The 23,893-nt window shown below is 39.3% G+C and overlaps 1 protein-coding gene across 6 annotated transcripts; it reads left to right on the top strand.

Annotated features, from left to right (window-relative positions):
• Nucleotides 1-381: 381 nt before the first annotated feature.
• Nucleotides 382-22,183, top strand: jhy (junctional cadherin complex regulator). Of its 6 annotated transcripts, XM_037118989.1 has the most exons (11): nt 382-684; nt 821-893; nt 1,274-1,411; nt 1,857-2,307; nt 7,301-8,018; nt 12,014-12,109; nt 12,927-13,267; nt 13,442-13,742; nt 18,212-18,298; nt 20,471-20,599; nt 21,770-22,183. In XM_037118989.1, the coding sequence occupies exons 4-11, from the start codon at nt 2,030-2,032 to the stop codon at nt 21,977-21,979; spliced, it is 2,160 nt and encodes a 719-aa protein (XP_036974884.1). In that variant the 5' UTR covers nt 382-684; nt 821-893; nt 1,274-1,411; nt 1,857-2,029; the 3' UTR covers nt 21,980-22,183. The 6 variants fall into 6 exon arrangements, with proteins under 6 accessions (XP_036974884.1, XP_036974883.1, XP_036974885.1 ...); XM_037118988.1 differs by lacking the exon at nt 1,274-1,411; XM_037118991.1 differs by lacking the exons at nt 382-684; nt 821-893; nt 1,274-1,411 and adding exons at nt 4,654-4,762; nt 5,884-5,975 and having other exon boundaries at nt 2,168-2,307.
• Nucleotides 22,184-23,893: the final 1,710 nt, after the last annotated feature.

Below are 23,893 nucleotides of genomic sequence, written 5' to 3'. Positions count from 1 at the left end.
TAAAGCTGATTTGTTCAGTAGTCTTTTATTTTTTTTAAAGATATATTAAGCTAACAGAGGTATTAGTGACTTGTAAAATATGACTTGAATATTTTTACTGCCATTTATTCACTGTACATATTACTCAATGTGAGACCACTGGCTTGATTAACTGGCAGGGTATTTAAATAGACTTCTGAGGTACACGTTTTTAAAGGGAAGAATGTATGCAAACAAAACTACATGTACCATCTGAATATATTGTCTGTACTGTCATTTTGTAGTCTTTAGCTCATGATTAAAACGTAACCAGTGAACCTGTAAACTGAGTGCTTTACATGGAAATGGTAAAAGCACAAATACACAAATACGGTAATTGGGCCTTGTTTGAAACTTTTCTATTTCACCCTCAGTCACAGTGACTATAACGCAGGAGACAGACGGTTCCAGTTGGAGCTAAGGACTAACGAAGGCTAGAAAGCCGTGGGCATACTGGATGATAACATCGTTTTCTCCAGCAAAGGATTACTTTATGAAAGACTTAGTAAATGTATTACTAAACATGCAGATCGCTACGTTAGTCGTTACAAGAAAAAGTAATCTAAGTTTGTTGCCGGCATAATGAATCTTGATCAAAGTGACGAATATTTTTGCTTTACGGAAGTACTAGGACTTCAATGAGGCGGATCGCATGCAACGAATGCGGTAAGAGTTTATGACCGACTGTTGCGGCAGTTCTACGTTCTAGCCATTGTGTGTTAGATGGACTTTATTGCTGAGTCAATGTCAGCTGATAAATTACTCTACATATGTGACCCCATTTTTCGGATCTTTAATGAAGAGCACTTAAAGGCAGCAAGTGTGCGTCGGCGTTTCCATGGTTGCATGGCCGCGAAGCACTGAGTGGAAATCCGGTGAGCTTATTTACCTTACTTACTAAACGTTCATTTACCATGAAACAAAGAAGTGTTGTTTTAATTGTTACTGTAAGAAATGCAGTAGATTTTTTTTTTTACATGATTGAACTTATGTGTCTCTGTTTTTTCCTACTCTTCCTTCTTGAGGCAAAATAATGGCTAACGTTAAGCTTTGATGCAGTCGTTCAGCGATAGGCCTAGAATAAAAGCCATCTGTCACGCTACCATTAAGCGACAACGCCACTAATTTCAACTCTAGAAAGATCGATAGATAGTTAATTTATCCCAAGGGAAATTTAGAAACGGTATCAGAGAACAGTTACGGTTTTCTTCTTTGGTTTGAGATCTTCTCAGGATTATTTCTCTTGTCATTTCAGTGGCGTACCCAGGAATGCCCTCTGCAGACATTTTGACTTTTGTAACGCGGGTGTAGGCTAATCAATAATAAACATACTAATGATGATGGCCGCGATCTATGTAGGCGTGTATCGCACTGTCAGCGCCTAATTGTACAGGTAACCGAACCGTCAATGTTACTGGCCCCACTCGTGTTAATGTTTGCACACATTCATTGACTTGTCCCATCTGTGTTTCAAGCAAGCGTTTTGGTTAACCAGAGCAGAGACTCCCAATGTAATGAAACAGCGTTTTTTTTTTTTAGGGAAACATTTTGTGTCAGTGATAAAAATGAGTGATGGTTGAATGTAATACTTGAAATAGAATAAAGCCATTGTTAATATTAATCGCAAAACCTGTACTTTTGGTGTCTTAAGCAATAAAGGCATAAGAAAGTACAGATTTGCTTGCTGGAATGTGAGGTTTTGATGTTTCAGACATTGATCCTGGACTTTAAGAATGTGTAGCCATGAAATAAATGTATTAATGCTCAGAATACTTGCGCTATCACAGTCTGAGATTCATCTTATGCAATAAAGCTCTCTTTCTCTTTATGTGTGTTAGCTGCAGTGTTTGTAGGTAATCACAGACCATCATCTTGATGAAGCAGACTGTCCACCTACGACACAAACACGGATAAAGGACTCAAACGTGAGAGTATGTGTCAGGTGCTGAACACTGAGCAAGAAGAGCATCCTTTTCCAAGACAAGCACTTCTGGCCTACAAGTAGGGCTCTATGGAGTCCAATACAGAGAATTTGGCCCAAGAGATAGCTTATCAACAACAGCTACCAATGTCTGTTGATCAAAACAAATACATCCTACCTCAGAAGGAGAATGCTGACAGCCTACAGCATGGAGATGGAAAGGATGAAGATGCAACTGATGAGGAAACTGAAGATCTTCATGTCTATGATAGCCTGGAAGTAGTAGCACCCCCCCATACCAAGTGGAATCCCACCCTGTTACAGAGTGAATATATGGATGCACAAATGTATGAAAGAGAGGGAACAAGGTAAGTGACAGTAATTCTGAAGTTTGTCTGAAAAACAGCAACCCATTTGACATTGCAATAACATTATAATAACATTATAATATACAAAGTAACATCAGGGCATATCTGCGAGTGGTAACTCAGCATAAGTAAGTTATGGTTGGATTTGTGTTCTGTTGCACATGAAACGTCATCTGTTGTGTCACAACAATGTTACCAGGCTGTAATCGACACATTCTGAGTACACATATATTTTTTTCACAAGGGCCCCATTTTCATTGAATAGTGGTGGGGACATAAGGGCTCGATGAAAAATATTTTTAAAATGGTTTTTAATATGATTTAGTGAATGTAATGGTATGATGTCAGAGTAGACAAATATTCCAAAAAAAGAAATGTAATTAAAGCTGCAAGCAGCTATGAGCGGGCCCTTGCCGCCAATGTAAGTCGGGCTGTGGCGCCATTGGAATGCGCACAGGTAGATGTCTGCACATGCATGCGTTTACTGGATGTTGTCTAAATTGGTGAAATAACACTGCCTGGGTCCACTATGTGGCGCTAGAGATCACCCATCAATTATATGTCATATTGTAGTGTATGATGTGGAGAAAACAATTTGTAAATGCCATGTAAATCGGATGATGTTTGGTTTTCCTTCTGTGTTGTTTTGCTTGCATTTATTGTGTAATGTACTTTGTACTACATGTTATTGGTATGAAAAGTGCTATATAAATGAAGTAAGACTGATTGATATGAGGCTGACTTCTGTGGGTGGTGCTATGGATATGACAGTGTTGATCGATAGATGTATTCAGGGCGAAACCCTCTACATTTGTGACCAATTAGGTGTAGATGAGAAAGTGTATCTGAGGACTGACTGAACTGTGTTGTGGTAAATATGTAGGAGGAGTTCCTTTAAGTATGAGGCAGGGAAATGGCACCAATTGGTGGCGAAATATCAACTGTGAATCAAAATAACAGACTTCCCCTTGGGCTGAGGGTATGGGTCCAAGAGGGTTTTTTGTGCATCTGGTCATGATACATAACGAATGTCGTGCATGTATGTGCATATAGGAGGCGGGGCTTTAAGCTTGAAACCTTGGAGATGGCAGGGCTTCAAGTTTGAAATCTTCCAGGGGGGCACTGTGGAGGTATGTTGTCACTGAAAAGGCCCAGACCCTAGCAGATATTAGTGTTCATGACTGCTGATGAATGTGAAACTTGGGCGTGTGTAGGAGTTTGGCTGTATTTACAAATAGGAAAAGCCATTAGGGGCTACTGAGCAGTTGTGCTGCACCTGAGGGCAGTTGTGTCATCAAATTAAAGTACTAATGAGTTTGAAGCTACATGCCAAATTTGGTGTGTCTGTTAACATCCTAAAGTCCCTGAAGTGTTGGCAAAATGAAAATCAATGCACTCCATTTAAGATGGCCAACTTTCTGTTGGGGCAAAAAAAATCCTCAAAATTAATTCCTGGCTATGAAACGTGTTAGTCCTGCAAATTTCATTAAGATCAATGAAAGGTTTTGGTCACATGATGCAGCTACAGAGATGAAATCTGAAATCTGAAAATAATGAGCATAAAATGCAAAACAATGCACAAAGTACATGTTTAGTTTAGAGGAAAAGGGAGGAAAAGGGAAGAAATTGTTGGAAACTACAGCAAGCGGCACTGCACAGACATCTTCATATTTTTGCAAACCATATAGCTATTCTAGCTAGCTAAACAGTCCATGTTATACACTCTGATTAGAATGTGCTGATAGACTTATTGTATGATGAACATTAGCAGTTTTCCTGCACATGTTGCAGACTGTTGCTTAGCCTTATTTTATAGTCTGCTGTACATATCAGGCCCTGGGTTACAATGTTGTCATAAATTCAAATCAGAATCAGCAGCAGCAAGTTTCGGCTGTGCAGCTGATGGGGATCGAGAAAAATGGATGAAAGCTATTTTTCTGGCACCTTTACATCAACTGGTGAGGACATGTCCAAGCATCCCAATTCTAAATGACACCTGTTTGGATAAGGAAAAAAAAGTTCTAAATATCCAAGGCAACATGAAATAAAATTAGGCTCTGGTAATACTATAGTTTGATTATTGCAAACATAATCCACTATTCCAAGTTCCTAATAAACACCTGATACATTATACATTATTTCAAAAAAAAGTTGAGTTTATTTCCTAAAACTGGGCACTGGAGAAGTACCTGGAACTAACAGCAGCAGGATGACATATGTGGGGCTGAGTCAAAATAAAGGACAGTGGTGTGGTGTGTGTGTGTGTGTGTGTATGTGTGTGTGTGTGTGTGTGTGTGTGTGTGTGTGTGTGTGTGTGTGTGTGTGTGTGTGTGTGTGTGTGTCCAGCCCAGTCAAGCATCTGTAGGAAGTCTTGGCACAAGAGGCCCCACTCGCAACCCAAGTGACTACGGGGATCTGCCAAAACCCCAGAGTTCCTGTTTCCCTGCCTCGACAGGTCAGAGCCAGGTCTCATCCATGGTGTCTCCATGGATAGGACTTGTTTTGGGATGTCCCAGCAATTCTTAATCAGATTGGGATTTGGGGAATTTGGAGACACAGTCGGTGCTTTGAGCTCTTTGTCAGGTATCCCTGGCCATTCCTGAGCAGTTACAGTGTGGCAGGGCACATTATCCTACTCTGGGTCACACTCTGTGCTTTTGCCACGAGGGGTTTGATTTGTCTATGACAGTGTGTGTAAGGTGATATCCACATGACTGCCAGGTCCTAAAGTTTCCCTGTAGAACCATACCAAGATTATCAACGTAATTCACTTTAGATGTCAGTGGTTTTAATGTTTTGGCTCATGTATGTTGCTGCACCAATGAATAAGACATATCAGACTTTACATACACAAAGGTACTTATTTATGTCCTTCCTTAGTTATTGTTAGCCTTTTCAGTAAGATAGATAAAGAATATCACCAGACACCCTTTTACTGACTGCAGAATACATGACTTACTCTGATATGAAGTTTGTCCAGTAGATGGCAGTAGATGTTCAGTAATTGATATGAGTGGAACAATCGCTAAGCACTGACTAGTAAAACAAAACCTGCTGTCATTATTTCTTAATGAAACAGGATTTGTTCTGTTCTGATTACAACTCAGTTTCTCACTGGGTGGTTATAGAGATAAGTAGGGTATAGATATTGTTGTGAAAAAAATCTGACCAATCACATTATGTTTGTAACCTTGTGTATCACTATAAGTCTACAAACATGGCATTATATAAGCTGTTCACCAGGATGAGTTTGTGCCTAAACTTGATCAATTTGTCCATTGAAGTGGACTGTCGCTTTATTGTCAGTGACAAATTTATTAAAATTAAGCAGATAATAGAACTGCTTAGACAAAATACAACAAGGAGATTCACAGCAGCAATCAAACAGTTTACTTTTATAAAGCACAGGGATGACAAAAGATGAATAGCCTTCATTCTTCACTTAACAATAGAATGGTGTCAGTTATTCAATGAGATGCAGGCACCTATGCTACATTGTAGTGAGAATGTCCTAATTCAGATGCTTTCAGCATAATGGCTTTCATTTGAGGGAAATTAGATTTTTGTTTTGTTTAGGTGGATCTCAATAAGTGGTCACTCGTGGTCCATTACAAGGATCATTGTTGCTGTAAAGGAGATATGTCTTTCTCTCTTTTGATGGAGCAGAGGTAGGCATCTATGGTGAGGAACAACACCACATCTGTTTTTGCACTCTTGTCAACTCGTACTGTTGTTTCCTCTGCTCTTACCTTCAGATACTGCCTGACACTCATTTCTCTCCAAAATAGAAAAGCGGCATTCTTCATTTTATTCATAACCCGTGCAGATTGATGCCCATCAAGTGTGGATGTGCTTGAAAAGTACATTGTTTCAGAGGAAAATGACCATGACATATTCTCACAAAGGCTCCATTTCCTAGAGCCAAGGCAGTGTACACAGCCCCATTCCAATCATCATGTTCTCATAGTCCTCTCTACTGCCTCCTCAAAGCGGATAAGCCTTTTCACCCATTGCCATTGCATAGTTTACAAACCCAATGGGCATTCCTCATTCAAGCAGAAGATTCCTATTTAAACAACTCCATTCATACCTCCTCACTATATCTTACACCTATCTCACTCGAAATGTTGCAAAGGATATGTGGGTGTTGTCCGTATAACCAGTTTTTTCATTTTACCATTCAGCATTTGTCACAATATTTCACTGCCTTTTGTATTTAGACGTCTGTATCTTGGGCAAGACATAATAGGCTGTGGTGTTTTGCCACTGTTAGAGGCATCACGCCCAGCTGCATTTTGTCTATAATGTATTCTCCAACTTGTTTAAGTCTGAGTCATTAGAGAGACATCCCTTACCCTTTTGGCCTCGTCGAAGTGAAGGGCCCTACACCTAGGCAACCCTCCCCCCTGATGCCCAGCATCATGGCAAGAGAAGTAGGCTCCCCACGTCCTCCCAGTAAGCACAACAAAGAGGCTCTCTGCTATTTATTTTAATGAGATCTTTTCATCACCATCAGAAAGAGCATTTTAGCCTGCAATTTTCAAGCCATTTCATAAGCTGAAAATTGCCGTTTGTGAACCATTCCCCTGCTTGTAGCTCTCAAATATACTCTCATTAGTGAGCCTGGAGGTGAAAATACTAAAATTATCTGTAAATACAGGCTCATAATCCCCCTTATCTGTTTCAATTTCAAAGTCTCTAACAAGGCCTAGCTTTCTTTGTTTGAGGACACCATCATTCTAATAATGGTGTAATGCCTCTTGTTCCTTTGACTTCTCATGCGTATGTGGCATTTAGGTGTCTGTAAAACCGCCTTTGTTTATGGAAATCTCATTTATAAATCTACTTACCAACAACTGAATCAATTATTCACAATGTGATTTAGACTTTCCTAAATACATATGTACATCCTCTTTTACATAACTTTAGTTTCCTATCTCAGTAATTGTTTTATATATATCTTTATTGCGCTTGTCTTTCTTTAACTTTACAGCCAGCTGGTTTCTGATGATGCCTACTATGACCCCAAATGGAGGACCAACCTGAAGGGAGCTGGATGCTTCAATGAGAGTCCACAGGTTTCCATCGAGGAATATTACGAAGTCCCGAAAGATATATCTCATCAGACATGTGCTGACAGACAGGGGCTGATAATGAGAGGAGGATACAGATATATTGTTGACACAAGTTCAGCTGTTATGGTGACCCCTAGTATGGCTGTCAATAAGTCTGAAGAGCCATACCACCTACATCAACAAGATGGTCAGAATAACACAGTAATGAGTTCCCACAACCAAGCTTTGCATTTTATATCCCCTGAGACTGAACTTTCAAGGCCAACAAGCATTTTCACCAATAATAAAAGTGAAAACAGATCTTTACAGAGAGGATTCAGACAGACATTTGAAAATAGCTGTGACAGTGCTGGTGACAATGTAAGCATGTCTCCTGAACTGAAAGAGGATGTACATGCTAGGTACTTTCAAGACCAGCGAGGACTGAGAAACACACAAGGAGGACCCAGTCAAACACAGGGTATGAACACACCTGTATTGTCGAGTCCTAAGGTTTCATCAAACAAAAAATTAGAAAGACTCACAGACAACATAGTGGAGCGGAACAAAATAACTCTGGGGTACAACACATCCAAATATGGCTCGTATGCAATGGTGCATGCACAAAAGGAAGGCATTCCTCACAGTGTGAATAAGGTATGTATACAATGCTTTCTCAGCGATTCAGCTTTTGTTTAAATCGTAGGATGAGAATTTGATTACAAATTCCACGATGCCACTGTAATGGTCACTCCAGCGCACACCCTCTTTGGAAATAGGTTGCAATTACAGAAACAGTCACCAGGAGCTGCACTAGCATTGAAAATGATTCCTGGCAACGGAGCTGCGTTACACTTGAATGATTTAAGATTAGATTTGACGGAGGACAGACTATTGAAAATATTGTGATCAACATAAATGTTCTCTTTTAAAACATAGTTTGAACTGACAATTTACAATTACGTTTTTTTTTATGTGCACAAAGGCGTTACAGGTTATGGCTTGGTGATAGATTACTATATACAGCATTAAGGTTTTTTTTTTTTACAGACAGAGATCAGTTCAGACAGAGGCTTGTTAGTGCGATTCACAACAGATGGCTTTTGTTTCTTTATATTTTCCAGCATATTTGCTGTGCACAGGTGATAAGAAAAGCAGCCAAGTGTAAGTATTTTTACTCTGCAAAACTCACTCTAATCTGGTGACAATATTAATGAGCAATTGCTCCTGAGCACAATATAGGACAATATAGGCCTTTTCTATTTTTCTCCTTCTGCATCAGCCAAGCTTAGGCTCATTTAGTGACATTATTGGTAGCTGTATGCCTTTTATTGTCATCTCAGACAACAACCAAGAGAATGATGTTTGCTCGGACCCAATCCGGAAAATTAGTTTGGCAGAGGGCCATAGCTGTTTTCATCTGCCTCCTTCTCCACCATATGAAAAGAGCCATGTCTGCCTATACAGTGCTTATTAAGAGTCGCATGGTTACCAATAGGCTCTTAGACGTCCCTGCACCTGGCACAGCAGTATAATTGGTCAGAATGTCCCACAGTCCCCGTTTGTCGGGCCACACGACTGTTTGCTGGCTATAATACCCCCAACCTTGTTCACCCATCTGAGCCCCAGCCCTCTACAGCGTCTGTTTTTTTTTTTCATTTTCCCTCTGAATTCATTTATTAGTTTTACATTGGGCTGTCTACCGAAAGACGTTACTTAATAGGGACATAGAGCATAAATGAATAGGCACCAATTTGCATGTGGTTTATTTCTTGTTTCATGGTAGCATTAATCTATGAATTGAGTGTGTTGCAAAATATGCATGAAAAGTATGGCAACTTTAATTATTATTAAAAAGTAAATTAATATTTAAACTTTGGTTAATGTTAATGTCACTGTTAACAGACAATCTAATGCTTTATAAACCACAAGTCAAAGCAATTGACAAGGTTTATAAACATTGAGATTATAATGTTTCCTGATCCTGACTCTCTTCCTCTCTTCTTGGAGCAATCATTTTCGCTTTTGCAAACATTTTGTCCCGATGGTCTGGCTCGTCACTAGTGGACTGTCTCACAGCCTGCACTTAATCCAAACCCACAATTCCTTTTTCCGATGTTGATGATTGCATCTTTTCCGTTGGCAAAGCATGCTTCAGTAGAAGGGGCGTAGAGGCGGAAAAAAAACATATCATTATTTCATTATTTAATTGTTTAAGAATGTGAAACAAAAACTAATAACTCTTTCTTTTTTACTTACTTTTTACTTTTGATTTTATGCTTAGTTCAAAAGTAATGAATAACAGGACATACTTTTAGGCCCATCTCTCAGTCTTTTGCAACTCTCCTCTCAGTCAGTCATCCTCCTGAACAAACTTCACTGCAACTGCAGTGTCCCTGGGCTCATTGGGTACAGCGGACAGGCCGGATGGTGGAGCAGTGACAGGGCAGCCCACCTCCATCACCTGGACCTGTTCGCTGTGGTGCCATGGCAAGTGGCTCATTATCTGCTGCATCAACTCTGCTGCTGGCTGGTAGTTTTAACAAACCAACCACAAGTATAACACAAGCACAACCCATTAACACCAGATGACCACTGAACATGCAGTAATGAAATAATAATGATAATAACAACAACAACAACAACAACAACAACAACAATAATAATAATATTTTTTTCATAACTGGTAATCTACCATAAACAGAGTAGTTTATGAGCAAGACCTACTATGTGATTCAGTAAAGCAGTAATAAATAACCTCTGAGTAAAACAAATTGGATAAATTAAATACAAAATCAGATTCGGTCCTTGGCCCATTATTTGTTTTTTTGTATCAAATAATTACAAATCAAATAATAAAAATAATGATCATTTTCATTCTATGATTTAAGACTAGTTTAAATCAAATTAACAAATGATACATTGACCATACACAGATCAACGCAGACAGATTATCTGAAGATACCCAAACCAAAGCGGTAACGTAAGAATTTTATTTTCGATAAAACCCAAACCAAAGAAATAACATGAGGATTTTATTTTCAATGAAACCCAGACCAAAGAAGTAACATGAGAATTTTATTTTCTACATCCAGTTTGTGATTGTTGGAACATAACATGTTAAAGGTCTGCTTCCTCCACCCTTCCTTGTCCGTAGCTCCTTGCAAAAGATATCAACACTCCACGTACAAATCACATCAGTTTCATAAATAAATGCAAGTCAAGACAAGCCAGTTGTTACTAGGCCCTTTTAAAATACCCCATTTGGTCTTTTGAAGAGAACTACTATCTGAAGGCAACTTGTGATAATTAGACATGTTATTAAATGTACACAATTTCCTAATGCAGCAGATGTTTAGCTCAGCCAAGTGGCAGAGTGGCGGTAGCAATGATTGGCTTCATCAGGGCCTGGGCCTCCTTTGATAAAGACAGAAGTAGCAGATCAATCTTCTGCTATTGCACTCACCCCTTAGAGTCCCTTCTCCTCTAGCAGGCCCTCACTTCAAAGCCAGGGGAACATAATGTACAATCTTTTAATAGCTTTAGTCCAATGCTCTGGGGAGCTCTCTGGCACTGTATACCCTGCCTCAGTCTAAACATCTAATCAAGATTACCTGGGCTGGCCACAATAGCAGCTAAATGCAATTCAAGATCCACAGATCCTTTGAAGTCTTCATTGCAAAAAGCAGATGTTTCCCAGGTACAGGAGGTAATACAGCTAGCTGCAATTGTCAGACTTTGTTGTGACATCGTCTCGCAGAGAAGCAATTATGGGCCTCCCAATTTAGTAGAAAAGATTTTACACAGCTTACCATGCTCAAAATGCAATATAGCCATGATCATTTTCTCCAGCTGATTGGAATGTTTATAATGGGTGACAAAAGGCAATGGGTAAAGGTGAGAAGCACAACGTCTGAGTGTGTGTATTGATAGAGAAGTTACTGACACCTGATTTTCGAACAACTGCTCTCTCCTTACTGTTCATCTAAAAACAGTAGCCAAATGTCCCGAAGGCTCCCTGTCATTTCAAAAAGATTCTCCTTTGGGGTTCTGTTAATGCCCCAAAACACAAAAAAATGCTGGAAAGCTGCAGACAAAAGACTAGACCACTTACATATGTAAACAGCTTCAGGTCTAGGTGGTTTGGTCAACAGTGCCCTGAAATTTTCTCAGCATAATAGTAGCCAATTAGATGCCATCACAGACACACTTATTGATGGATGTGTTACAACTGGATCCACTCATTCCTTGTGACCTTCACCTATTCACGCTCACAGAATTAGTGGCATTCAGGGAACAAGTCTTCAGCCTGTCAATATCATTGATCCACTCAGATGGTCCTCTGTCGCTGAGGGGAGTCCTGAAGTTAACTAAATGATTTTCATTACAGCATTAATAGAACATATTTCCATTTCACAAGTGGGTACATTAGGAACAACTGAAACAGTAAATTGATGTAATATGATGTGGTCAAAGGAGACAGGCACTGATAGAAATGGAGGCGGTATTGATACCACTGAATGGGTATATTTGTGTTGGTTGCATGGGCCTTAGTAAAGGCTGCATTTCACACTATATAGCCAGGCAAAATTATTTGTTTCAACTTTCATCTGTATCAGCATGTTGCTTTCTCTTTTTTTATCTGTCTAAAGGTGCATGAAACTCTGAAGGAGACGGCCATCACAGAACATCAAAAGGACAGTACAGACCTCAAGCTGTGGTGGCTCCGGAAAACAAAGCAGTTGAGGGTAGGACTCTCCTTTTCTTTTGACTTGGTCGATTTGTTGGCCTAGTTTGTCTTGCAGTATTGAAAGCGTATAGACGTTTAATTGCAGAAGGTCTAGTGAGTTCTGTCTAGCTGGTGCCCAGACAGGACACTATCACCCTGGTCTTAATTTCCTGAAGAAACTGTGTACTCATCACTGGTGGCATTGTTTAACCTTTTTTTAAAAGTAGGTCTGAGGGAAAAAGGAGAGGATCGGAGAAGCATTTTTATATTGAGCACTTGAGCAGGTACCTCAAACACTGCCAAGCAGACAAGACTGAATATTTTCCCACTGGTATGGGCAAAGCTGGTGTTTGCTAAATCAGTTGCATCAGATGCATGAGACACAGGCTCAAATAATTTAGTGAGATAATGCAAAGGAGAGTGACAGTCCTTCTTACACACAAATCATGCCTCTTTTTTTTTGGAGCTACCTGTTGTTGTTTTTGTGGTGTAAATGTGTTGTGTGTTTTCATCGCTTAAATTTGGTTCAATTGGTCCAGATCAACTGAAAGAAATTATACACAGTTTTATTTTAGTTTTGGTCTGGTTCCTTTTGGTGTTGGTATTTTACAAATGAACCAAGAAGAGTAAACATGAAGTCATACAGACTGACAGGTAACTCACTGATTGACAATTTGGGTAATTGTCATCCCACATCATTAGTGCATCATCACGGCTGATCGGCTGACAATACCGGCCAGTTGATAAATTGGTTCAGCTTTAAAACAGAGTATTCTAGCTGGGTATGACTGGACTAAAAATATATACTCAAACAGTTTATCCTACTCTCCACCCAGGTAACCCAGATCGGCAAAGGGAAGAAAGTCCAGTGGAAAGAATACCCCAACCCCCCTCAACAGCAGCAGCCACCTGCCATAGGGGTCAGTGCTGAGTGGGGAGGCAGTCTGAGTTATCCATTAGCAAGACCCATCGCTGGAACTCAGGCAAAACCTCAGAAGATGACTTCATCACAGCCTTTGCCCCACACTGTCCACCTCAACATCAACCTCAGCACTTCATCCCATTTCCTTCCATTACTCCAACAGAGGGGCCAAGATACAGTCATCAATGTAGCATCTCCTCATGATGCTCCTCAGTTGAGCCCCACAACTGAAGCTGAGATTGCATTGTCCCATGGGTATCAATATTAAATTGATTAATTTGTTGAAATGTATGGGTGATACACCATATGTAAATGAATAAAAATAGGGAGTATATAAAATAATATAATATGAGTAATTTTGACATGTTTTGTCTCATCTATTATCATGGGACCCATCATTATTCATCCACCAATAATTTTGTGTTTCAGGAAAACTGCACTACATTGTCCATTATTCTTTGTGGGGAAAGACCAGAAGTGGAGCTCAAATGAGGTTCACAGTACACTATTTCCACAAAGCCTCCCCAGGACACCCACCACCACTTTGTCAATGTGTTCAGGCTCCTACACAGTTCTGCCCCCGATCGGAAAGCCAATTACAGGAAAAGAGTCTGAGTTGAGCCCCTGTCAGAGTGTGAGCACAGCCTATCCAATCCATAGAAGTAACTCTGATGGCTACCTGGTTCAGATGGAGAAACAGAAGCAGCTGAGGGCAAAGGTCACTTATAAGGTTGGTGTGTCTGTGAGCTTCATTTGTATCGTGGCTGGAAGGCTTGTAAATGTTTACAAATATTTGTGTTTCATCAGTGTATTATGTATGTCTGCCATCATATCTGGGATGATACACATGAAAATAACTCTGAGGATTTGTTTCATATGCATGGTTTTTAAAACAGTTTTAAAGCTCAAGGACCACAAAACTCTCTCAGCATGTACTGAATAATCACATTCTAGTTAAAGAAATAACAACTCATTATGCAGTTTCACCTAACAACAGTGACACATAAAGTCTTCAATTTGAGTGCCATTCCCCTTTAATCCCCATGAACACGCGAGGTTACACAAATACATGCCCCTTTGAAGTCCTAAATAATCCCCTAGCTTTCTCCATGCAGCAACTGCTTAATCCAGCAGGAGTGTTCTGGTGACTAAGGCTCCATAACATGGGGTTAATTGTCTAGCTCCACTACGATACACTTAATTGCTATGAGACGATGACTATATAAACCACGGGCTCTGAGAAGCCATTTGAAGATGTGCAAGAGAATAAGGTGATTAAAGACAGTCTGTGAGGCGCAGGGCCACTAAAGAAACCCATTTGCATTTAAAGATTTGGCTATTGTTGTTATTTTCCCGTCTGCTTTGGTTTGTCAGGCTAAGTTGTGCAGGTGGATCCTGAGTAGAAAGTGACTCAACCAGCCAGCCTTTTCCAAGGTAGCTGCATACACAGCAGCAATGTTAGGGTTTTATGATTTGGCTTTTGGAAGGCGTTGTTTAACAGGTCAGATTTAGCTCCAGCTAACAATTTCTACATCAATGTGTAGCCTTATTTAATTAGAGGTACCTGTTGCAGAAATACCATATTCTGTACTAGTTATGTGTAAGTGGTGATACTATCCCTAGTAGTGCTTTAAAGTGACAAACAAACTTAAATATAAATATATATATATTAAATAATAAGAAAAATATTGATATTTTTTGCAACCATGCTTAATTGGCACAATGCAAGACACATTTTATGATTGTGCTGAGACTACAAGCCTCACCTGTTAGTAACAACCTTTAACACAGATAGAATGATGCAAGGATGCAACTATAGGTTTCCTTATTTGGTCTATAAAATATCAGTAAATGTTGAAAAATGTCCTTAAATGTCTTGTTTTTCTACAACATGCTTTCTACTGTCATAGAGGAGTAAAAAACAGAATATATTCACATTTAAGAGGCTGGAATCAGAGAATTGGCTTACTGAATTCTGCTTTTTGCTAAAAAATTACTCAAACTAATTAGCTGATTATCAAAATAGTTGGCAACACATGTAATTGATGACAACTAATCAAATACAAATCAATTCAAATGCATCCTATGAATTGTTACATTAACAATAATTTCATTACATTAACACACATTAAGAAATGACATTATTGATAACAATACAACGTTCCGTGTACATTTTGTACGAGTTAACAAATAACGGTTGAGTTGAATGGGCTCAACAAAATCTAGAAAGTATGCTGAAGTACTTAGAATTGTATTCATGCTGGAGCCCTCACATAGTCCTCCTGTGGTGCCCACTACTCTCAATCCCTTGACCTACCATCTCTCCCACCGTGTTAGCTATCATGTCTGACGAGATTACAGGCTCACTTTGTAAAGCAGTCTAGCTGCAGTGCCTGGGCATGAAAGTAGATGAGCATGATTTAGGAGCTGGAGAAAGAGGGTAGAGGGCTTGGATTATTTCCAGGTAGCCTGTTGCATCCATGACCAGTGGCTAAAGTAAACTGAAATCCTCCTTCTGAAAAGCAACCAGTACAATCTGGAATGATTACCTCTCTTTTGTCTGGGGCAGCATGTGGACTACATCCAACCATGGTCACACACACACACACACACACACACACACACACACACACACACACACACACACACACACACACACACACACACACACACACACACACCATCATCATAATCATCACCAGCACCTGCGAAGGAGCAGGTATGCAGTACATCTCTTTGTGCCTTTGCTTGTATTACTTATATCACCTCAAACTCAGCTCATCAGTGTCCTTGAGAAAAGTACTTAAATATCATATCAGAGCCCAGTAAGGTAAAACGGTCTGGTATGCTGCATATGATACCAAGGCAAATTCCTTCAAAAACTCAACGTATTGTACTATACATACTGTTTGAGTCAATACACTTTTACTCTTCCCCGTGAAAAGAAACATTGGTGCATACAATAATGTAACGTAGTTACTCTGTTTTTTAGGAGTAAATGGGTAGTTTAGCATAACATCGACAGCCACTATCAAGAGGTGAAATTTTCCCTTTCTGGTAGGCCACTGTGGGATGCCATGTCAGAAAAAATGTGTATGGTAGTGAATGGCAAGAGGTACAGGATTTTTGAATTGTGCTAGTGCCTGCACATGATGTTTGTCACTCTTAAAGTCTACTGTTGAAGTATAAGTCTGTGAAAATATATAATTAGAGAGACTACACACCCAAAAGTTGCACAAGTGACGTCATTTCATCTAACACTTTCTGAAACCTTGTAGAACTGGTCTCAGTATTTGCTGAGGTGGAGGACATGTTTGTGTTTTTGCTCTAAACTAAATGACACTTCACAATCTTTACCGGCAACCTTCTTAACTTGAAAGTTATCATTTAGATCAACAAACACCATACAGTCTTGGTCAGAAATGCACATACACCTCTATTGACAAAATTCAAAATTTGCACACTGACTTGTTTTCTTCAGCACAGCAACCCCATCGAATGTTCTTGACGGAGTTCAAGTCAGGACAATTTTACCCTGATTCCTTTACTCCTTTATTCCTTTTGATTCCCAACCCAGCAGCCCCAGTGCTGGAGGGTAGTTATGTTGTTCTTGGGATTAAAGGTCTCTCCCTCTCACCTCCTAACATATTGCTGCTCATTATGGCCAAACAACTCAATTTGTGTTTCATCCAAAAATCTTTTTCTTTGTCCATGTGATCAGCAGAAAACTTCCATCAAGCTTTAAGATGCCGTGTCTTCTTTCTTGCATGGCAACCTCTCAGCCCATGACAATACAAAACATGCTTGACTGCGGTCATTGACACCTGTCTTCCAGCAGATTCTAATTCATTGCAGGCACACCTTTTGGTGGTTTTTGGTTGACCCTTAACCATCCCAACAACAAGCACCAGTTACAGAGACAGAAATGTATCTATAGAAAATACACAGAAAAAGAATTCACAAGACTGAATTTATTAATTGACTTACAGGTGAACTACAATGCATAAGCAAGGATCATGTATAGGCCCATAATATTTTTGATTCTAAAGTGCCATTAAAAGAGATGAAGAGTCCAAACCATGTTAAGGCTCCACTTCAGCTCTGTGGCACCTTAAGCTAAACGCTAACTTTAGAAATCTTACATTATGGCAATGACAAGGCTAATATACTGTTATTTCAGAAGCAGGTTTACCATGTTCACCTCTTAGTTTTGTCCATTAGTATGTCAACATTTGTTAATTAGCACTAAATATGCTCTCATAATGTCAGGGGATCATCCAAAGCCTTATCTGCACAATACTAATATTACCTGGGGACATTAGTAATTTATGATAACTGTAGATGACATCTGTGATTTTAATCCCATGCAAATCTGCCATGTCCATAGTCCAAATAAGAGGTCATGTGATGATATTGGTCAAGTGCAAATTGGCATGTTGGTGATTTGGGGTTGTTTTTCTTCTATCTGTTTTCTGTTGTCAGACAACTCAATAAACTTTGGTTGTGGCACATAAAATTTTGAACAGTAGTCACTAGCTGTGCTGCGAGATCAGTTAAACTGACATTGTATACAGTAACTGAATCTTGTTATCCTCAATTAGAGTCACAAAGCATCTTTCACTTGATCTATATGAGCTGCAAATGCGTATATATGCCTGTAACTCATGCAGAAAGCAAAAGTGTATTAATAATGTGGCTGCTGAAGAGAAAAAAATAAAAGTTGATGTTACTCAGAGCTCTAACATCATATCCAGTAGAGAATGTCAGCAAATACAAGTAGAGTATAGACTTAGCATGTGTCTGACTGAGCATGAGCTAGAATCAGGCTTCATCATGTCAAGAACCCCCTTAATAGATCAACATTAGGTCATCATGCCCCATGATAAAATTTTGTCCCAAGGAATGCCTTTTGAGACTCTCCATACACAGCTCTATGTCTATATTGTTTTTCAGAGATATAATAGTGCCCAGTTCAGTAGACGTTTCAGCAGTATTGAAAATCTGTCTGGCTCTTCTTTATAATCCAGGAGAATCCAATGCACTACTTAAAACTAGAATATATATTCTATAGAATATTAGTGGAACAGTTTGGTTGTTTGGTGAGTGTTTTTTTAGTTGTTGTTGTTTTGGAGGTGTTACAAATATTGGTGGTGGTCAACTTGCAAATCTTGGGTCTCTCTCTCCCACTCTCTCTCACAGGCATACAGTCTTAAAGACTACAAGCAGCTGAAGTCAGACATAAATCTGCAAGGCCTGGGTCCTGATTACAAAGCCACTGAAAAAACAGTAAGCACTGACCTGCAATGTCATGTCATCATATCATCAGAAATTGTCACTGAGCTACCAGTTTGTGTCAGGTGCATTAATTTATCCAGAAACTGCACAGATACATGAGGAGGTTGTCTGATAACAAACATGCCTGTCATTTTTCTACGTGAAATTATCCACATTGCTGTGAACTGTGTATGCTTTGTGGACTGTTGGTAAATACAGTGGTTACACTGCTTTTTGAGCTGCAGCTCAAACCTGGTTGTGTTTTCCCTGATATTTTATTCTTAAATAGGCAGCTACAAGGAACTTTCATTTTGTTTTGATTCTGGCAGCCCCTGTTAGCAAAAGTGAAAAAGCACCACCATCTTCTGCATGCATTTGTTATGGAAGCAAGTGATACCTTGTTTTTAATATAATTTTTCATTTTTAAACAGATATTTGCAGGATAGATAGCCATGAGATAATGTATCTATTTGTGTCTGTGTAAGATTAATAGTTGTAACACGATGATGGTTAAACAGCAGACTTTGCTCAAGTGCCATTCATAAATCTGGGTTACATTCCCTTATTATGTTGTGTCTTTATAGTAATAGGCCAATATATGTAGCATGATAGCAAGCACAACATCAAATGTTACAGCGTAAGTTGTAATCAAATGTATACCATTGTAACATTGTTGTATATCATATTGACCAATACCAATGTAGATTTATTGACATAAAATCATGTCTGGAAATAAGTTTCATAAATATTATAGACATATGACATACATGTCTAGGAGGATGAGGTGCAATCCCCAAATTATCTTTGGGAGACACCTTGCAACAAAGTTGACATGTATTTTTGTCTCACTTGCTCTCTTAGGTCCAAGGTAGGTTAGGTTAAATTATTGCTGCGCTCCCTCTCTTTCTGGGCCAGTTACACTGCTTGCAGTTGGATCTTGTCTGGCTGGGTGGCTGGAAGTTGCTGTGGAAAGTGATTGTATCAAGGTTCACTGCAATTAATGCGACCCCTCACTGTCTTTCCTACATTAAATACATTTATCTCGTAGATTACCAAGGCTGTTCAGGCTCTCCGGCCCAATTTACCCTCTGATCCTGCTATTGTATTAGCTATAACCACAAAATATAATGCCAAAAGAAAAAATCTCAAAAAGAAAACTCTCCTCTGCCTCCTTTTAACTAGATAACATACTGCTCATTGTAAAATGCGTGGGAAAATTATAACATTGGCTGCCCTGGTCTGTGCACCATTAATTGTTTCTTCTGGTTTTGAAAGGACTATGATCCAATAGCATGGCAGTATTGATTGGGAGAGAGAGGGAGATAGAACAAAGTGGAATCACTTTTTGTTCCCTACTGGGCAGAGACAAGCTAACAAGCAGGAAGACACGTGTCCCTGTAACTTCTTTGTTGACTGTCTCTTTTTTTGGTGTTTTTTTTACATGCATCTATCCATGTTATGAGAGCTTTCACCAATATGAGGCAGAAATCATCTGTTGACTACAATATATCCGCATGTCACTCTTTCTATGTTTGAGACCCTGTTTGCCCTTTAATCGATTTTTTTTGCCAAGAAAGAAGATGGAACTGAAGAACATGATTCCTACATATCAGGATGTCATATTAATTTGCCTTTAAGCATTATCAGCTATAAGCAGTGATTCAAACAAAAACAAACATCTTCAGACATTGTATGAATGATGTTTAGCTGCCTAAAACCTGATGTCCACTAGTGTCTCTGCGTATCCATTCACCCTCTCCCAATTGTCCCAGTTCATCATTTAAAGGCCCCATGCTGTTCCACAAGTAAAATAACATTTACAAAGAAATGGGGGAGTGAGTGAAGAAGTTAAGTGCTCGGTGTGCATTTATACATCTTTAACCAGTTGTAAAAAGGTAGCATGTTTGGTCAGTTTGCAATGGTTTTAGCCATGTTAATCTCCATGGCTAAGCCTATTAGTGAATGATATGTGTAAATCTTGATCGGCCCCACTGAATGGCTCACTGTGTCTGTTTTTTTTTGTTTTTTTGGACTTGATTAGGCTCTGCAAAGGGCATACACAAAAGGAAGGCACTTAAGGGAGAAATGGCTCAGTAAATTAAAACCCCTTTCATAATCTGTTTCTGTTTTTGTCTCATTTTCCCTCTCTTCTCGCTCCGTCTCTTACTCTTTCACCATCATTATGTTGAGAAAATGAAACGACAGAGGCTGTATTCAATTGTTATCCGCGAGCAGAACAGAGGGATGAGTAGGATTCCATTTCTACCAGCCAAGGACCCAGAAGTCGATGACAAGAACGTACCCAGGATGAGGGTGTGTATGTGTGTGAAGTCTGGGACATGTCTCTTTTACAACCGGCATGTGGGGGGGGGGGGGGGGGGTCGGACTGGGTGTCACGATGTGTTAGAACATGGATTAAATTTACACTGGAATGTCCCTTTAACTAAGGCAGGTTGCTCACTAAGCAAAACATTGTTTATCCTGGATAACTTGTCTCTCACAACTGGTTTGCAAAAAGATACCATGACAATTCATTACTATATTTGAATACTAAATAATGAATACCTCAAAGGTTAATTCCACCAGTTTACACAATTAAAGTGTGTTTGTTTGTCTTGGGGAGTACTATGTATATGTGCAAAAAGTAATATAAATCCTTTTGTGGCTCCAGAGGATTCTGCATGTAATCTGATACATTACCTCCAGTGATATTACTCAGTGACTAATTTGCCTTGTGGGTAATGTAGGCTATAGGTTTTGAAAAAGCCTCCCAGTGGTCTACACTGCACTCCTATAACATTGTTTGAATTAACAAATGATCAAAATCATTACAGCAGAACTAGAGATATCACCTTTTCAGTTTCACACATTCTTCCTTGTCTGGTACCCACATTACCCACAATGCAACTTAGCCACCGAGTTACATCACTGAAGGTAATTTATCAGATTAAATGCAGCTTCCTCTGGAGCCACAAAAGGCTCCACACTACTTTTTTCACTATGCAGTAGTATTTCCCAAGACACTGTATGCCCACTTGTGCTCTTTAAAAGAAAAAAACACTTTATTTTTTTATTGATTTTCCATCATTGAAAAGACCATATATGAATATATATATATACATATATATTCTCTCTCTCTCTCTCTCTCTCTCTCTCTCTCTCACACACACACACACACACACACACATAAATATAGTAAAATTCAATGCCATAGATGAGCAAATGCACATGGTATGATAACAATCAATTTTCATACATGGGATACCTTGAAACCAAATTACTCCTGCAACCCTATTCATAACGTGTGTGAGGTCACAGTGGAGGTGAGAGAGTGGTAGTCACAGTTCTACAGACCTTTTCTGAAGGACCATGGCCATTTCTGACTTCTTACTGCAGCTTGATCATTACACCGTGATTTGTACAGTAATACATTAACAAATGTGGATCTCTCTCTCTCTCTCTCTCTCTCTCTTTCAATCTTAGGCCTTAGAATATGCGAAGACCATAGAAAAGCCCCCTGTACAGTTTGAACCAAAACAGAGACAGAAACACCAGTCTAAAGGCTTCACTGAGTGCACTCCTTTCTTGGAGGACTTGGACATGTCCCAGCCAGCGCCACTGGACGTCCTTAGAAAACGGCATGAAGAAGAAAAGAAGGCTGTGGCTCTCTTCAGAAAAGTACATGGTGTCTGAAGGCAAGGTGCATTTCACTTAAATATAAAGAGTAATTGTATTAAGATGTTAAATTAATATACACTGTGATGTATGAAACTATAAAGCCACCTATGCCAAAATAACACATTGGTATCTTCAATATTTAATTGTAATAATTTATGTCATGGTTACATTGTGTCCTGTCTTGTTGAAATATTAAAGTGAAACTCTTGTGAAAATGCAGCCTAGGCTTTTTTGTGAATGTATGAATCAAACCTTCATGTAAAAGCTTAATTACGATGAAAGAGGCACTTTTAAGATTGACCGTATTTTCGTTTTCGGCTCAGACTCATTTTCAATGGGAGTGCATGGGGCACTTTTACGCTACCATCAACATTGCTATTTTTAAAACACTAAGAAGGCTTGACAGAACATGAAACTTTGGTCATAGTATCACTAGGGTCTCTATACATGAATGCAAGCATTGAGAACATTGTTTGTGTACACAGAGTTTACTAAATACAACGTTTTTGAACAACTCATGTTAGCAGTAGCTTCTTCCGTCATGGCAGCCCAGATGTACTCAGGGATCGGCATGTCTGGGTGTATGTGGTTCAGTTGAGCTATGTGTTGAGACCCTGGACACCTTCAAACACAGCCTCATTTGGCCATCCATGAAAAAGCTACTCAACCTCCCACTTTTTTATAGGAATACATACTTACTACTGGCAATGCATTAGTACTAATTGATCAGACATACTTGTATGTATGTACATATAGACAGATGTAACATCAACAGTGTCACTCAGACTTTGTGTTGTTACCAAGGAAGAGACAAATAACACTGACGATTATAATATAATGATGTCAGTGACAATGAGCAATCATAGAATCACCAACAGCATGGTGTGTTATGGTAGAGACCTGTAATTATTTTATTGTTACTTAGAAACGTGGCCAGTTTGTCTCTTCTTATCACATTACCGTTAATTTATTATAGTCAAAACACTCTTTGCTGTGACTCAGCACTCTATTTCTCGGTTAACAGTGAAGGAAATCCTGCTCAAATGATGGATGACACTTTAAAGCACACCTGATTTGGTTGTAGTCCTACTTTTGTAGCCATGATCTTAGTAGAAACTGCTCCCCAACACAAAACACTCTCAAGCAGCTCATTTTACTAATTGAACCCTCAGATTATTATCAAAGCACGATTTACCTCTGTGCAATATTTTAATTAGATTGTAGTCTCTATTTAACCCATCATGGACTCTTTGAAGCTCTGTGTTTTTAGTGTTAAAGTCCTCAGATGCACGGCTGGAAACAAATAACAGAGCCCTTTTTGATTTAATGAGAAACCCTGCCTATCCAGACTGAGTCTCTTTGCATCTTTTTTAGGTCCCACCTACTCGTTTTTTGCCATTGAAATCCAGTTAATTGAAGGAGTCTTTCACCACTATACATGAAGGGGGCCAAATTAGCATCCCTTTCTGCCCATTGGGAAGCTAAGGCAGACGTGGAAGCTTTGATGTGAAAAGCACACTTTCAGTAGGCGGCAGGCTTCCTGAAAATGAGCTGATGGCCCTGCTATTAGGCCCAAATGCAGATGCGTCCATGTGTTGCAAAAAGCTTAATCTTTTAATTGATCACCTTCTGCATGGCCTATTCTCCACATAGGTTTTCTCCCTACTGCCTGTTAATCAGAATCACATTTTGAGGATGACATGAATTGCTTTTTAGGAAGGAAGCAGGAAAGGACTGCAAATCCAGCGGGAAGAGTAAGAGAGGACTGCATTGTGCAAATGGCTGTTGAGAGATGCTGTTTGTGCAAAGACTATTTAATACATGGATTAAGAGCTGTTTCAAAATTCTGAAATGTGTGTGTGTGTGTGTGTGTGTGTGTGTGTGTGTGTGTGTGTGTGTGTGTGTGTGTGTGTGTGTGAAAGAGAGAGA

This window comes from Acanthopagrus latus, chromosome 13 (genome assembly GCF_904848185.1).
Source record: "Acanthopagrus latus isolate v.2019 chromosome 13, fAcaLat1.1, whole genome shotgun sequence".
Taxonomy (NCBI): Eukaryota; Metazoa; Chordata; class Actinopteri; order Spariformes; family Sparidae; genus Acanthopagrus; species Acanthopagrus latus.
This window is presented reverse-complemented; position numbering and strand designations above follow the sequence as displayed.

Excerpts from the sequence above, each read along its gene's own strand:
- jhy (XM_037118988.1), top strand. The coding sequence starts at position 2,030 with ATGGAGTCCAATACAGAGAATTTGGCCCAAGAGATAGCTTATCAACAA. Across the intron at positions 13,268-13,441 it reads GAGATTGCATTGTCCCATGG|GAAAACTGCACTACATTGTC; the intron begins GTATCAATATTA and ends TTTGTGTTTCAG. Across the intron at positions 13,743-18,211 it reads GGGCAAAGGTCACTTATAAG|GCATACAGTCTTAAAGACTA; the intron begins GTTGGTGTGTCT and ends TCTCTCTCACAG.